Source organism: Leuciscus leuciscus (assembly GCF_965113295.1).
Source record: "Leuciscus leuciscus genome assembly, chromosome: 16".
Lineage (NCBI taxonomy): Eukaryota > Metazoa > Chordata > Actinopteri > Cypriniformes > Leuciscidae > Leuciscus > Leuciscus leuciscus.
In genome coordinates, this window is record NC_138740.1 from 16,177,232 (window position 1) to 16,193,336 (window position 16,105).

The 16,105-nt window shown below is 36.9% G+C and overlaps 1 protein-coding gene across 1 annotated transcript; it reads right to left on the reverse strand.

The window, feature by feature from the left end:
* Positions 1-301: 301 nt before the first annotated feature.
* Positions 302-16,088, reverse strand: aldocb (aldolase C, fructose-bisphosphate, b). Its single transcript, XM_082140425.1, has 9 exons — positions 15,961-16,088; positions 9,320-9,453; positions 8,919-9,130; positions 7,863-7,917; positions 7,617-7,777; positions 4,494-4,577; positions 4,206-4,380; positions 3,822-4,021; positions 302-1,305 (listed from the first exon to the last, which is right to left on the reverse strand). Exons 2-9 carry the CDS (start codon positions 9,429-9,431, stop codon positions 1,213-1,215), a joined length of 1,092 nt encoding a protein of 363 aa, XP_081996551.1. The 5' UTR covers positions 9,432-9,453; positions 15,961-16,088; the 3' UTR covers positions 302-1,212.
* Between the last annotated feature and the right edge of the window lie 17 nt (positions 16,089-16,105).

Genomic DNA, 16,105 nt, shown 5'->3' on the forward strand with positions numbered 1-16,105 from the left:
TTGGAACAGTTAGATACAGTTGAGGTGGTGGCAAATCAGTTTAAATGTGGAGGATATGTGGATTTGATGCGTTTAAAACTTTTCATGCTAGGTTAAAAGTTTTAGGTAATATTTTATCAAACATCTAATAGGTCTCAGAACATACAAACATTGGATTTGTGCCTCTTTACTTAGAACTAAACATGCGTAAAATTCAGCAAATTGCTGGGGGTCTGTGGAGGAAAGCTGTAAAATAGAAAGAATGTGTAAATGTAAACTTGTGGTGTATGAAATACCTCCATAATAATGGACAAAGAGGATCTGGGGTTTTACAGTATTTTTATTTGAGTTTTTACTATCCGACAGACAAAGTGCTCAGAGAACAACATCAAATCACAATATCACATTTTGTCAACAGAGAAGGGAGTGCTCCCCTTCCCAGAAGCTCCACAGTTTGGTCTGCTCCGCCGTTTACAACCAATACAAGTTTATTATTCATGTAGCATTGTCACAAATATGGGGAGGAAAGGGAGAGCATGATACACTCAAGCACACAACACAACAGAATACAATTCCAAAATAACTGTCTTTGTTTTCAAACTAATATTGTTAGCATTTTATATTAAATATCTTGAACCGTAATCACACATCCCAGACAATGCATTAATATTACATGTGAAAACACAAAATAATATTCCTCAGAGTCAGGAATTAATAATGTTAACTAGCAACTATATATTACTTCGTTTTATTTTCAATATGATAAACTGCCCTTGCTGGGTACACTGATCTGAACTCCAGTACTCGCATCATCCACGCATCATGAGGACCGGTGAGGCCATACTGCACTGAAAGGAATGTGACAAGTCAACTCGAGTGGCTGGTGCCTGAATTGGAATGACTTAAATTGGGAATAATAATAATAAAAAGTCTGACATACATTGACATACATTAGCTAAGGGCCCACAAAAAAAAAAACACTGTTTCCTTGTTTTTAGCATGAAACCACGCCTAGAGCTCTTCAAAAACCAAAATAATCTCCTTTGTCCCTTTATTTTTCCCATTTCTGTTTCAAAAGTGTAATACATTTTAAATAGATATATAAGACATTGCAATGACAACCCTAAAGTACAGAAGACAGCGCAGGCCTGTGATTGGTTGGTGACAGGAAGGGTAGCAGCTGTGCACTATACTATTGGCTGGCGGAAGCTGGAATGTTGGGAAGCAGGATGTTCAGTAGGAATGATCGGCCACGTAAAGGGACTGTCCTGCTGCTGCACCGGTTACACTGGAGACGTACTTGCCCTGAGCAGCCAATCCATTAGCCTGAGGAAAGTTCACAGGTCAGTTTATGCTGCCTGAATCAGCGGTTTCAGACAGGCCTTACATTAACAATAACAAAACAATAGTAACCCAATAATTACAAACAGATTCACATAGCTCTATTGTTATAAAATGTTGTATATTATAATATATACATTACATTTATTATATCATTTCAGTTCATGTTCGTCAATCCATATATTTACTAGAAAACTGTCATTAAATTAGATATGATATAGTGATGTAGCAAATTTTTTTACCGAAACATCAAAAGAGAAATTAAAGTTTTAATTTAGTTGAAAACTAGGGCTACACGATAACAGTTAAAGTGAGAAAAATATTATTTTGCTTAAATTATAATCATGATTATTATTCACAATAAATAGTTTAGTTTAAATTATAGCAAGATATTCCAGAGAAACGATAAGTTAACACATATGCGCTTGTATAATATTATATTGTTTTATTATATTATAAAAAATGGTAAACTAATAAAGGCCATTTCATATTTCACTTCACCTAATAGGCCTGTAGGTGGCGCATGGACATCATTTAACCAACTATGATGGCTTCATCAAACGGAAAATCAATACAAAAACTGTGGCTCATAATATTAATTCCAATAATTCCAAATGTTACATTTTCACTTTCTATTGTAGCATAGAGGTTGCATAAGTGCCTACCATGATCGCAAACAATATGGACGAGATTCATGTTTGGATTTATTACAGTTCGTCACAGATTTAGGAGCAAATCGCATACGAATTTCACAATGGACATTGCTAAACTTCCACTTGCATGTTTGTCGGGGTTGTCAGATCATCAGCGCTTTTTTACAGCCCAGAAAAAAATATGAGACGGGAGGGAAAATGATGACGACGCTTTTGCGTTCACTCGCAAATGTTTGCATTCCCCTGAAAAAAAAGTGCATTCACTTGCAAAGAACACAAATGTTTTGCGAGGGAACGGAAAGTTTCTCAGGGGAACGCAAAAGCATTGAAATATATTGTTCCCCTCCCCTCTCGTGGTTTTTTTTTTCCTTCACCATGTCCCTTTAGGGGCTTCGTAAAGATTGACAAATATCACTAAATATATTTTAAAAAAATCTTAATTAAACAACCCTCTACAATACGAGTAAATCACTCGCATATGCGATCAAATTTCATGAGGCGACTAAAAAGTGGCCAGTAAATTGTGCAGTTATTGTCGCCTGTAATTGAAATGCAAAAAATAAGTGTAGCGCAGATATAATTTCATTGCCTGCTGAGCTTTACGCACCGTCGCTTGCCCGAGAGCACCCTCTGTCGCTTTCTCTCACACATGCGCACTCACACTGAGAGAAAGACAGAACTGTCACTGTCCCGATCGGAGCAGTGCTGCGTCGTCATGAAAGTTTATCGTTTGGACGCATTACTAAGCCTTGCCAATTTAAACATTCAAGCGCAATGCGACGTGAAAAATAAGTTGTGCGAGCTGTGCGCAAACTGCACATCCGAAGCACGCGCCCAGAAAGCCGTGACAGCACGTGAACACTGAATTCAGCTCTTTCACGTCGTCTTGCACTTGAATGGACAATTTCACACAAAATTGTAAAAATGCCGTCTTTTGTTGGTTATGTCTTAAGTGAACGGAAACAGTCGACAGAAAGCGCATGTGTAACAGTATCAGTTTATTGGATCTGTGCATTATATCTTAAAGTGACGGCATAATGTTCCTTCTGCTGCGTTTTTAAATGTTAATCAAACAACAGACTCGCTGCAAAAAAACAATACTTTTGACTGAATAACTTTTGTAGCTTTAATAAGGATTCATCTATATTTAATTATACAGTGAAGAGAGACTATGCAGTATTATTTTACATTTGATTATTCGATTTCTGTCCCTAATCTTTAACTAACTGCTGTTAGAAAAGTAAAAACCTGAAAAGCACAGTTCATTTAATTAGCATCTTTGCTCTATTGTGTTTATTTGTGCAATTGCATTTAGTTTGATTAAACAGTCTGTGATCAAATAAGAACAAATACTTGACTTTATTACTGTTTGACATGTTTATTTTATATTTATATTATATTTATGTAGATTTTTTTTCATTTGCATTGTTCTTGCATTCCATGTAAAAATTCTGGCGAGTAAAATAAAAAAATGTACTAGCCAATGGAGACTCGAGCTTCAGTGTGTCCGTAGAGGGTTGTTAAATACAAATATTAATAATATTTGTAAAAAATTTGCATAAATAAAAGTTATATTAAACAACAGATTTCATAAAAAATTTTAAGTGTCACATTTACTAATGCTACATCCAGTTATTTCAATAGGAATCCAAGCAATCAGGAATTTTGCATGAGCGGGAAAGATTTCTCCACTGATTCAAGTTGGTAATGCAGATTTGCCACATTGACCAACAGAAAACTGCTTGGTTTGAAAGCGACTCTATTGACACTAGACAATGGACCTTATTTGCCTGTGAAATTTGGGTCATTTGACTGCACCTTAATGAGGAAATGATTTGAATAACTGACCTCAGCACGCTTGATGAACTCCTCTGTGGCGGCCTTCTCGTTGTCCTTGGACCCGCGCCAGGCGTTCAGGGCAGAGGCCTGCAGGGCACGTCCATAAGAGAAGGTGAGGGCCCAGGGTTTGTTCAGAGGGCAGGTGTTGATGGCGTTCAGGTTGATGGACGCCTCCTCCTCACTCTGACCTCCAGAGAGGAACGTCACACCTGCCAGGAAAATGGGACTGTGATCTCACCACATAATGTTTACTGCTCACACTTTTTAAAAACATGATGTTTCCAGAAGTAACTACGTTATTGCGCTCTTCGTATTCTTAAATACCCAGCAACCTCATTCTTTAGGCCTCAAAACCAATGAATCAAACAGCTGGTAGTTTCCCTATAGACTCACCTGTTACTGCGGGGGGAACGGTGCGGCGCAAGGCTGTCACTGTTGCCATGGCAATCTCCTGGTTGCTGTATTTGGTGGGGCAGGAGTGACCAGCTGTCACCATGTTGGGTTTCAGAAGAGTTCCCTCCAGATAGACATGATGGTCAGACAGGGCCTTGTAGCAGGCAGCAAGAACCTGGAAATACATGGGAAATAGGTAAAGTAAATGTAAACATGTATCATGCCACAACCCATTAAAATTATATAATTTGGTTTGAATTATATAATTTGATTTCACTTTTTACGTACCTTCTCTGTAACGTACTGGCAACGCTTCAAGTCATGTTCACCATCAGGTAAAATCTCTGGCTCAACAATGGGCACAATGCCATTCTGAAAAACAAAGACAATATTACGTAAAAAACAAAAGAAAACAAAACACCCGTCACTCCACTGACTACTAGGGTTGGGTATCGTTTGAATTTGAACGATTCCGATTCCTTGTTTCGATTCCGGTTCCTAACGATTCTCGATTCCGATTCTTTTAAGAGGCAGGGTCAAAAAAGTTTAGATCAATTTTAATTCTATGAACTATGAATTTCTTACAGGGCTGTTCTCAACTACAATATAAATATCAAATCTATTTTAAACAAAACATTTTAGGATATTTTAAATGAGCTAGCTAACCAACGGTCTTTCTGGTGGAAATAGTCTGACCTTCTCCATCAATTGCTATTTTCACAGCTAAAACGGGCTATCAGGTAAAATAGGCTAAATAAGGTTGTTTACACTCATGTGTAAATGTGTTTTCATGAATTTTTATTTTTTTTAACGTTTGCCGGCATCGCGCGCAGTTTTCAAACGGACGAGCAGAGGACGAGAAAAATATGGTTGCAACTTGCAAGATACCGAAGAATAAGAAAACATCATATAAGTACGTTTTTAAGGTTTAACGTCAGGGTTGTTTGCTCTGAATAAATGTTATGAGACGCTGTGTGAGTTAATAAGGCAACTCACACAGCGTCTCATAAAATGTATCGGTTCGCAGTAGGGGTGACCCCGAATAGTCGAGGATTCGATGCTTCGATTGGAGGAGCCTGATTCGACTACCGATCTCACGGTCGAATCTTCGCAGAGGTGTTATGAAACGAGGATCATGCCACTTTGGCTATATGAGGGCGCTCAATGTCTGATTTCACATAGAACTAGCTTTTATGTCAATACGTTAATATTCAGCCTATTATGATAATGCTGTAGGCCTATAAAAAATATGCAAAGAAAGAAGCTTTTAATAAATATTTTTTAACGTGCGTGAATAAATCCAAACACCCCGTGACAGATTTAAGTTTCACTTTCAATCCGTGACCGACAGAGGAGCGTCTTCGCGGCAAGGATTTAAATCTTTAACAATGTCTGGGATAAGAAAATCTAAAGTGTGGATGTACACCATCAGAAAGGATATTCTCCAAGGATGGATTTAGCATCAGGAAAACCATGATCGCACTTCTGCCGGCCAACGTTAACATGTTTCACGCATAGACTGGGTTTCACGTTAGAATGTATTTTATCCGCGAGCACAATTTGAAAAGACTCCAATGGACAGACAGAGTGAAAGACTTTCAGGATTTGTTCTCTCGATCAGGTACAAGTGATTTCAAAACTTTTCAGCCGGTTCTAATTTTATTTTTGGATGCTGTGAACATTTTTAGCTAAAAAGACTGCCTCTCCAGTTTAGCATTTATTGTTGTTTCTGCAGTTAAAAAGACAAAGTTGAAAATTCTGGCTACTATCGTTATTTTAATAATTTCTTTATTTTTATTTTATTTATTGATCTGTCAGGGTTATCTAATCTAACTATTTGTGGCTTATGTTTTTAATTTATGTTCCCCTGCACTTTAGGCATTTTGCACACATTTGCTCCTCATCCTGTGACTTGATTCTGATTTATTTCGTTTTGTATTTTTATTTATTAGAAAGGTATATTCTGTTCTAATTTAATTTAGTAAATTAATTGTTTATTTTTTCGGTGCATCGATGTTGTGCTGTAGGCTGGCCTGCTCGCACAGGTAATTTAGCCGATTTAATTTGATTTGCATGTGAAATGCAAATCTGCAGTGTGGCCTTTCTGGAGTTATTTATGTTATTTCTTAGTTTTAGTGATCAAAAATGTTTTTATACATTTTCTTCTATATCTTTGTGTGATTTTCTGTACATCGCGGCTTTGAAACGTTAAAGCCCCGCCCCCAGCCCCACCCCCATACACATGATTCGACTATTAGTCGACTATAGGCAAGACATGACGATTCTGATTCGACTATGAAAATCCATAGTCGGGGACAGCCCTAGTTCGCAGTTTAGCATAACAATCCATATATGCTTACACCTGTGCTAATAATACACGCATTTACCATGCCGTGTGTACGTTACAGTTTACAAATGTTTAACTAATGTGGGGAAGTAGGCTACAGCTGTCAGTGTTCAGCGAGTTAACATTTGGCAGTTTGAAATCGATTAGGTAGTTACTTCAGTTCAGAATAGAGCTAGAAATGATCAAATTGGTAACTTAGACAGCGGTATCTTCTTCCGGTCGGCGGACTGTGAATCGGAAATAGCGATCGAAATTTAAACTTTTGAACGATTCCGGGAAAATCGCAAAGCTAGTCCCGGTTCCAATCGATACTCGATACCCAAGCCTACTGACTACATCTCTCATATCCATTCATTAGCTTCGACAAAATATCTAAATAAACATTTAAACCTTTGTAACTTGTTTTTCTGTATTATTTTAGTTTTATTTATATATTATTGTTGTATTTATTTCTATTTTTATTAATTAACTTGTTTTATATTTTCATTTTAGTTTAAGTTTGTGATTTTTCCATTATCATTTTTTCTATTTGGCTTTAATTTATTTTTATATACTATATACTTATATATATATATATATATATACATACATTTTTCAATTAACGATTTAGATAACGATTTTTAAAGGGTTAGTTTTTGATTACCGTAATATTCTTAATGAAACTTTCTGTCCCTCCATTGACAGCTATGCAACTACCACTTTGACGCTTCTAAAAGCTCATAAAGAGATCATTAAACTAATACATATTAATTGAGCGGTTTAATACAAATTTTCTGAAGAGACTCGATCGCTTTATATGATGAACAGATTTAATGTTATGCAGAACGTTTGAGCTTCCGCAAGAACCAATAAGGTTTTTTTTCACGCGTCAAGCCAGTACTGTCTAGCGAGACTGTCAATGGAGGTCTTACAGGTTTGGAACAACATGAGGGTGAGTTAATGACAGAATTTTCATTTTTGGGTAACTAAACATGAACTAAACCGTTAATAGTATTAATTTTAGTGAACAATAACAACACTGCTTTAAGATCAACACAAAGCTGGCCAAGACTTAAGAAGCTCACCTGCTGGCAGATGCTGGCGTAGCGAGCCAGGACGTTAGCGTTCTCCATGATGGCTAACTCTGAGGGAGTGGTCTCACTGATCTTCAACACAGAGCGCCACTTGGCAAAGTCTGCACCGTCTTTCTTATACTGAGCACAGCGTTCTGACAGGCCATCGAGCCCTTAAGACAAACAGGTATCCCATTGACATAACACCATAACTGCCATCCTTTTAAACAAATAAAACAGCGGTGACTGTAAGCTTACCCTGTGTTGTGGTCTCTCCGTTTGTTCCTGCCAGAGGGACGACACCTTTGTCAACCTGAAAAAGAGGACAACCTGCTTTAGGATCAAACTGTCATGGCTGCACTGCTAATAATCCACTCCTAAAAAAGTCAATTGTTGAAACTGCTTTATTTACCTATAAACTATACATACAAAGCAATAATAGAAGTATAATTTGGAAGAATATTTCAAATGTACATTTACACAAATACATCTTCAATCTTCAACCCCCTAAAAAGGTCTTGTACCAATTAGAATACTTGGCTGAGGCAAACATGAACAACCTCCATTAACCTGATAATCTTATCCTAATCCTTTGCTACTGTGTTATCTAAAGTCTTCCCTCATACATGTGTGTGTATATAAATATATTTACACACACACAGAACCGGCCAAAAGTTTGGAAACATTACTACTTTTAATGTTTTTGAATCAGATCTTCAAAATCAGAAATCATTCTAATATGCTGATTTATTATCAATGTTGAAAATAGTTGTGCTTCCTAATTTTTTTTTTTATAACCTGTGATAATGTTTTCAGGATTCTTTGATGAATAAAAAGTTTAAAAAGAACAGCATTTATCTAAATGGAAATATTTTGTAACAATACACACTACCGTTTAAAAGTTTGGGGTCAGAACTCTTTTTCTTTCTTTTTTTGAAAGAAATTAATACTTTTCAGCAATGTGTTACATTGTTCAAATAAATAAAAATGTGTTAAATTGCACTGCAATTGGATTTACATTACGTAAAACTGAACTGGGAGAAGAATAGGGTAAAATGTACAGTTACCAACACAATGTGTATCCGACATGAATAAAACACATCGTCAAATTATAATTGAAAGGATTAATATTGCCGCTTCCAACAGTGTGCATTTTACACTATAAATTTATTTTTTTGCTAGTACTTGTGTATTTAAATATCTTTGGTTGTAAACACTGAATAGTTGTGAGCTATTTAAAGCACATTTGAATTTAGCAGCTGATCACATGACGCACTGAACGTTCTAATCACACCACTGCTATTGTTCTTGTACCTTGATTCCCACAACCATGCCCCTGTCCTTGATCAGTTTGGCAAAGCATGTGCCATCATCAGCGTTCTGATAGAGGGTCTCGTGGAAGAAGATAACACCACCAATGCACTTGTCAATGCGCTCGTCAGCAGAGAAAAGGAGCTGGCGATAAAGACGGCGGTTCTCCTCTGTGTTCTCCACGCCGATTGGGTTCAGACGCTTTGCCATACTACCTATATAGATGCAGACATACATATTGTGTTAGACTGCCACTGGCAGAAAGCAGACGTAGGTGTTTCAGTCACTGTTTGCAGAATGTCTCATTTTCCAAAGAATGACAGAACGTCAACCGTCAACATGACAGGGGAGTAAATTATCAAACTGAATGCGTTACATTCATATACGGTGCAACCGTCACTGACCTGTGGACTCATCTGCAGCGAGGATTCCCTTCCCAGGAGCTACGATACGCTGAGCGATGTCCTGAAGCTCCTTCTTCTGCTCAGTAGTGAGTGCAGGGTACTGGTGCGTCATGATGTCTGTAGCTCAAAGTAACCTGCAACAGAGGAGACACGACTGTCACTTCATCCATCTTACCAGCAACTTCACATATTGAAACAAATCTGTGTCTATAGATTGTCCATCCATCCATCAATACATCTATATCTATATACACAAACACACACAGTAGTGGCCAAAACTCATGTCCTGCCTAGGAAAATTTACATTTCCATCCTTTATTTAAATATTAGTACAATTTGTTAAATATTCTGTAATTTCATTATGTAGTTGTGTTTTGAATCAATTGTACGGACATAATTTTTGACCAGCCTGTCATTTAAGAATTTATGAAATTATGAACATGCAAACACAAGAGAGAACCAACGAAATATTAATAACTGATTATGTTGTAGTCAATGCTTTTTCCTAAGAGCTGCTTTTTATAAATTTTTATTTTATTTTAAAATAAAACCTGTAGCTGTAGTTTGACTTTTATTTGCCAAATAATTTTGTCAGATAAATACATCAACCAAGTTTAGCATTTACTTTTTCCTTCAAATTTAAAAACATTTAATATTTTCCTCATATTTATCGAACTTGTAGAGTAAACAAATATCAGAAGAAAAAAAAAAAGAGTAATATTGTGAAATATTATTACAACTTAAAATTACAGTTTTCTTTTTTCAATCATGTATTATGTAATTACGCAATTTCTTCCTGTGATGGCAAAGCTGAATTTTCCGGTCTTCAGTGTCACATGATCTTTCAGAAATCAGTCTAATATGCTGATTTTCTGCTCAAGAAACATTTATTTTAGATGTGGAAAACAGTTGTTCAGCTCTTAATTTGAGAGTCAGAGCAGAACATGACTCGAATGTGAAACTGGCTGGCAGCGCTCGCGGCAGCTTAGAAACAGTCTCGCACAAGGAACAATCCGTCTCCTGGAAACATCGAACTGCTGGCTATGAATAAACAAAACTGTGTCCCATTACTCAGAGGGTTGGTTAATATTCCTGCCCACTCTTCCTCACAGCTCTTCAGTGAGGCTGAATTGCATAATGCAGACTAAAGCCATGATTATACAATCACAGCTCTCTAATCTCTGCTGTCAATCCCCATTAGACTTGCCCCACTGTCTGCGACTGTCTGTTGCTACGAATATTTAGAGAGCTAGACTGACACAGCATTTTATTTAAAGGGCACAGATTATTACTTTAGCATAATTTTTAAAAGACTTAGTATGGAAATTATACATTTTAAAGAATATACTGTGCGACCTGAATGTGATGTTTTCGGACACTCAACTGTATACAATAAAAAAATTGCAAACTGTATTATAGGCCTAGTTGAAATTTAAATTAAGCAATTAGTTGAACTTGAGTGCTTTTTTGACCCACTTAAGTACATTTTTAGTATTATAATTGCTTCTATAATCTTTGAAAGTGTACTACTGAATGTACTAATTTGTGGTAAACTAATCGTCATTATCAATAAAGCATTTATTTAATCAAGCTCTAAAAACGGCTCGTCTGGATATTGGGTGACACCACATGGGCAAATGCATTTGCATATGCCTGCCTCCAGAACAAGACATCGACAAATAGTTATACATCATCGCACTATAGGCCCCGCCCCCTGGCGTTCGGTCGCTTAACGGCTGACAGTTGCCTACACCGGATGTGAGCGTCGCGTCAAAAGTAAATATAACCCATTATAATCACTGATTCTGTCTACACTGGATACAGTATACAGATGCACATTCACTTTCTGATGGATCTACGCGCTTGAGTCTGTCGACAACAGGACAAATGGAAGAGTAAATTGAAGGGTAAAGGATTGTTCACTTTGACGTGTCCAGTTTAAACAGCTTTGTTTGCTTCTCTGTAAAGACTTCAGAAGGATACCAGCTTCAGGAACAAGTAGGCTAGATGGTTTGTTTTTAATGCCGTCGTGGATCGACAGCAACTGCATCACAAATAGTAGGTAAATTATTTTTATGATGCTTTGTTTGTAAATTATGGTTTTATACACATAATGTTTTCAAAATACATACTCGCATGCAATGTAGAATGGGCTTTGATACTATGCAATGATGTTAGCCAATCATTACAGAGTTAAGCCATTTCAAGTAATTTCACTCGGCGGCCATCTTTGAAACGCCTCGCGGGCATGCAAGTGCAGCTCCTATCTCTTTGAATGGGGAAACCTCAAATTCTCCAAAACTGTTCCCTAAGCTTACGATTAAACTTCATAATTGAAATTACCAATGAAATCTGACAACAACTGTCTCAAATTTTGTTTCAACATTTTTCAGGCTGGATAAAGCTAATGCGCAGTGGAAGTCTGACTGTCTCTATAGAAACCGGAGCTTCTAACGGCAGCAGCAGTGGCGCGATGACTTCACCAATCGGCGATTGGCTCTTATTTAGAAGGCGGGACTTATTCCGCCATATTGAGCGTTGCACTTTTCCCCATTCGATACAATACAAGTGACGCGTCTTGTGTTATTCTATAGTCTTCGGTTAAGCCGCCCCTAAAAAACTGATCATTTCAGAAAGAGGGTCAGAATGAGGCTTGAAAATAATTGTTTTTCCACATGTATATATTTTTTTTTTGTGTGTGTGCAAAAAACGTTATTTACATTAGAAGTGAACCTCAAGGAACATTAAAATAAAACAAAAATCCATGTCATAACCCCTTGACAAATATTATTAAAACAATGATATAAAATGGAATTTACATGGTGCACTTTTTAAATGAAATACTTTTTAAATGTGTTATACGTGTGTTAAGAAAGTGATAAAAGTGGACTTGTTATTTTATCAAGTACAGTTTTATACTTTTAAGGTTTAAGGTACACTACAAGCACAGATTCAATTAAATTAATTGCACTTCTTTTTCACAAAGGTTCTTTTCTCACTCTCAGTGACATACCATATTTATGACTTGTATTTTAAATGGGCTATGCAGTTCACGGCTCGTCTAAATCTCTTTCTATGTCTTAATAGTCTTCCCGGTTGAGTGCTCCCCCATCTCTATGCTGAATGGAACGAGCCTAAACCGGCACAAACTGGCTGGTCTGTGTCGATGTAAATCACAGTTGGATGCGCTCTGGCTATAAGCACACCAGTTTATGCACACAGAAAGAGAAACCCTTCACATATTGTCCTTAATTGAGATTTTACTGAAATGAATTAATGTGGGATTTAATGAGAGACTAAACAAATCAGTTATTGGTTTCAAGCCGGTTGTTGTTCCTCTACATCTAGCATCTCAGCTACAGCTGTACTTCTGTGCTAGAAGATGGTTTATCACAGCATTACTGAAGAGACAGGAAAGCACACATCTCTGAAGCTCTGTGAATGATTCCAACTCATTGGTTTTGTCGAACAATGGAAGTTTCCACTGGAAAACACAGCCTACGGCTGCCGCTCACCTCATTCATCCCGCGTTTTCAAATCGTTTGAGTTCTGCGAGGGATGTGTTACGGCACGCTTTTACCATTCCACTTCTTCACTCTGTAATACTTCAGTACAAAACGTCACTGTCTGGCCTTAGTTTGAGCAATGCTAATGCTAAAGGTCAGGCTGTATTGGCTTCATTGGCAATGTGTTGTGTGTAAAGGACAAACAGAGGTCATTTTGATGCATGACCACAGTCAATGACCCATGATGAATAGGTGTCCACTGGTCCTAATTCAAAGGGACCTTAATTTGCCCTTTGCTTGACAATTGTTGTCACATAAAGCATGGGATAATCTTTGTGTACTAAACCTTATGTTTCCAAGATAAAAACTATACTTCAATACAGGTCCATATTTCAATTTTATGTTAACAAATAATTACATTTAATTATTACATTATTATTTTATAATTAAATATTATTGATACATATTTGATCATTATTTGAATGAATTGATTGTCATTTATTTGTATTTTTATATTGTCATTTAAATGTAATATTATCAGAGTCCTACAACTCACTTCTACTGGGTAGCTTTTATGAGATTACTTTGTAATTGTTATTTTATATTGAGGTCTTGATAGCATGTTTTTATTTCGCATCTTTATGTATTTTTACTTTATTTTTGTAAATTGTTTTGAGATAAAGATGCTATAGAAAGTTTTTTTTATTATTATACAATATTATTTAGACTGCTTGCTAATGTCAGTTTATTATGAGAGATTTTGTAGATGAGCTCCATTTAAACAACAGCTTCTACAGAAAACCACATTAGCTATCCATTTACAAAGCGTCATTGTGTTTGTTATTCAAGTGAATATATTTGATGAGTCATGATGTCACCGTTTATTAGACACGCGCTTCTATCATTTAGTTAGAGTATTAATTTTTAACTGTTTTTAAACAAAATCACACAGTGGATCAAATTAATGTCTACAAGGCATCAATCTGATATAATGCTTGAATATACAAGCTAAAAATAGCAGGATGAAGGAGCTAACCGGTCTATAATCAGTTACAGCTGTGAAGAATAACCCCTTCTGACTGTTGCTGACCCTCTTTACCAGTGAACATACTTCAGATTTGAACCAGTGTACCAGTGAACATAAATGCTTCAGATTTAACTATAAAAAGAAAATAATTTTTTATTCAAACAAATCTTTAAATTAGGGACTGTGGGTGGCCTTGCAGAAGGTGCTTCTCAAAGAAAATGCTTCAGGCATAAGTGACAGCTGATTATTTCAGTCTGTATCTCTTTGACAGGATCGGTTTCTCTGCTACGCATCATGCGCAACAGTGACCGCCCATTTTTCGAGACAGGGATATCTGCAGGTTGGAGTAATGGGTGAAACGCTACAACAGAAACCAACCCCTAACCCTCCCCCACACCCTAACAGGCAGTCTTTGCGACAATTCGTCACGCCCAGAACAGACAAAAATACAGAAAAAAATAATTACTTGGACTTGATTTTGTCCATCTGGAATTTACTGGATGGGTATGGTTTGCTATTGGTCGATCTCACGTGAGTCTTCAGAGAAGAGAAGTCGTTGCAAGGGTGATAAGTTATTTTGATTAAAGATTATGAGGGCAGATTCATAAAATAAAAAAAAGTGCACAGATAAATCATTTATAATAAATAAAAAACAGGAATTGACAATTCTGATTTTGACATCAAGTTCAATATTGCAAAATATTCCTTATTTTACAAATAGCAGTTTGAGAGTGCTCAGTTCCTTAGCAACTATTTCAGTTTCCATTTTAACACTGACTTCTCTGATTGGTGGATTTCACTTCAGGAGTATGGGTAGTGTAGTTCTTTACAGAGTAATTTGACTATTAAACTATTTATTTTAAATAAAAATAACACTGACTTGTCAAAACCACTTTCTCAATAGAGAAAAATGACACGATGCGCTTATTGCGTCAATAGGCCTAGAAACATGTCACATGTTCAAACAGATGTATTATGCATGGAGAATTACAATGGTCATGCAAAATATAGAAGATATTACATAAAATAAAAAATAAGCGTCAAAGGCCACCGTATAGAGAACCGTACATCCCGAGCTTAGTCTTCATCATCAGCTTAGCTCGTTTAACCTTGATACATAACCTGATGTGTCCTCAGAGAGGAGAGACACCATCTTCAGCACGTATACACGTCACGGGACAGGATGATGAGAGAACACAACTCGCGTGATTCATTTCAAACATTCCACACTGCTGTGACGCACCACGATGCGCGCGTGCCGCGTTCTACTTGCGTCGGTAGCAGTGTAGATGGGATGTTAAAGCGACCGAGGGGAACATTTAGAGTGATGGACATCTTTGACAGATTATAAATTGGATGAAAATTGTTTTAATAGCGCATTCGAGAGGATGGGATGTTGTGAGGATGTGTATTAAATCTGAAGGACACTAGGAAACGCTATTTCCATCACGTTAGCTCACATCCGCTAGGCTAAGCTACACTGATGTAAGAAATGCCTACGTGCAGATCGGCCACGCTCCCTTCTGCAGACACCAGTCTCATCCGTGATGCTGTATAGACCTACGCATGAATACGATGTTTTTATTTACGTATTCTGAGAAATAAACACTGTTCGGGTACGGTTTGTCAGTTAGTTACACTAACGTGAAATATACGGAAGAGAGAGATGATGATGATGGTGTCGTCACCCGTGCTAAGGATGACATTGAATGTCGACATGATGATGTTTGTCTCTTTATATAGTTACTTTTCGAGTCAAAAATGAACATTTCACACTGACATTAATGAGACCTGCTTTTATTGTTATGTTGTTGGACGTATCTGCTAAACGTATTAATCATTGTACCAAGTCCATTGATAACGAAATGGGAACCACCTGTCGGATGACGCATTAACTTGACATTAAAGCAAATAAACGTTTTTTTTTTATAGTAAATTTAAACACACACGCACACACGTTTTAAGTACAATTCAGAAGGAATTAAGAAAATTATATTCAATATCCAAAATTATCTGATAAAATAATGACATGCCATCTATGAAAGTTGCAGTGTCACTATAATTACACGCACACATATTTATTTAAATGAAAGAATTTACTCACTTACCTGCTAAGGAGAGTGATTCAAAAGATGCACTGATGTCGACAGCCTCCTGTTTCAATGCCGCAACGCAACGTGACCGCTTACAAAAAGCAACCCACGTAGGGGCGTGGCTTTGGTCACGACCTTATTTGTAATAATAGTTAATATT

Coding starts and splice junctions, on each gene's coding strand:
- aldocb (XM_082140425.1), bottom strand. CDS start 9,431: ATGACGCACCAGTACCCTGCACTCACTACTGAGCAGAAGAAGGAGCTT. Junction 4,578..7,616: donor ACGCCAGCATCTGCCAGCAG/GTGAGCTTCTTA, acceptor TTTGTTTTTCAG/AATGGCATTGTGCCCATTGT. Junction 4,381..4,493: donor GCCAGTACGTTACAGAGAAG/GTACGTAAAAAG, acceptor ATGTATTTCCAG/GTTCTTGCTGCCTGCTACAA.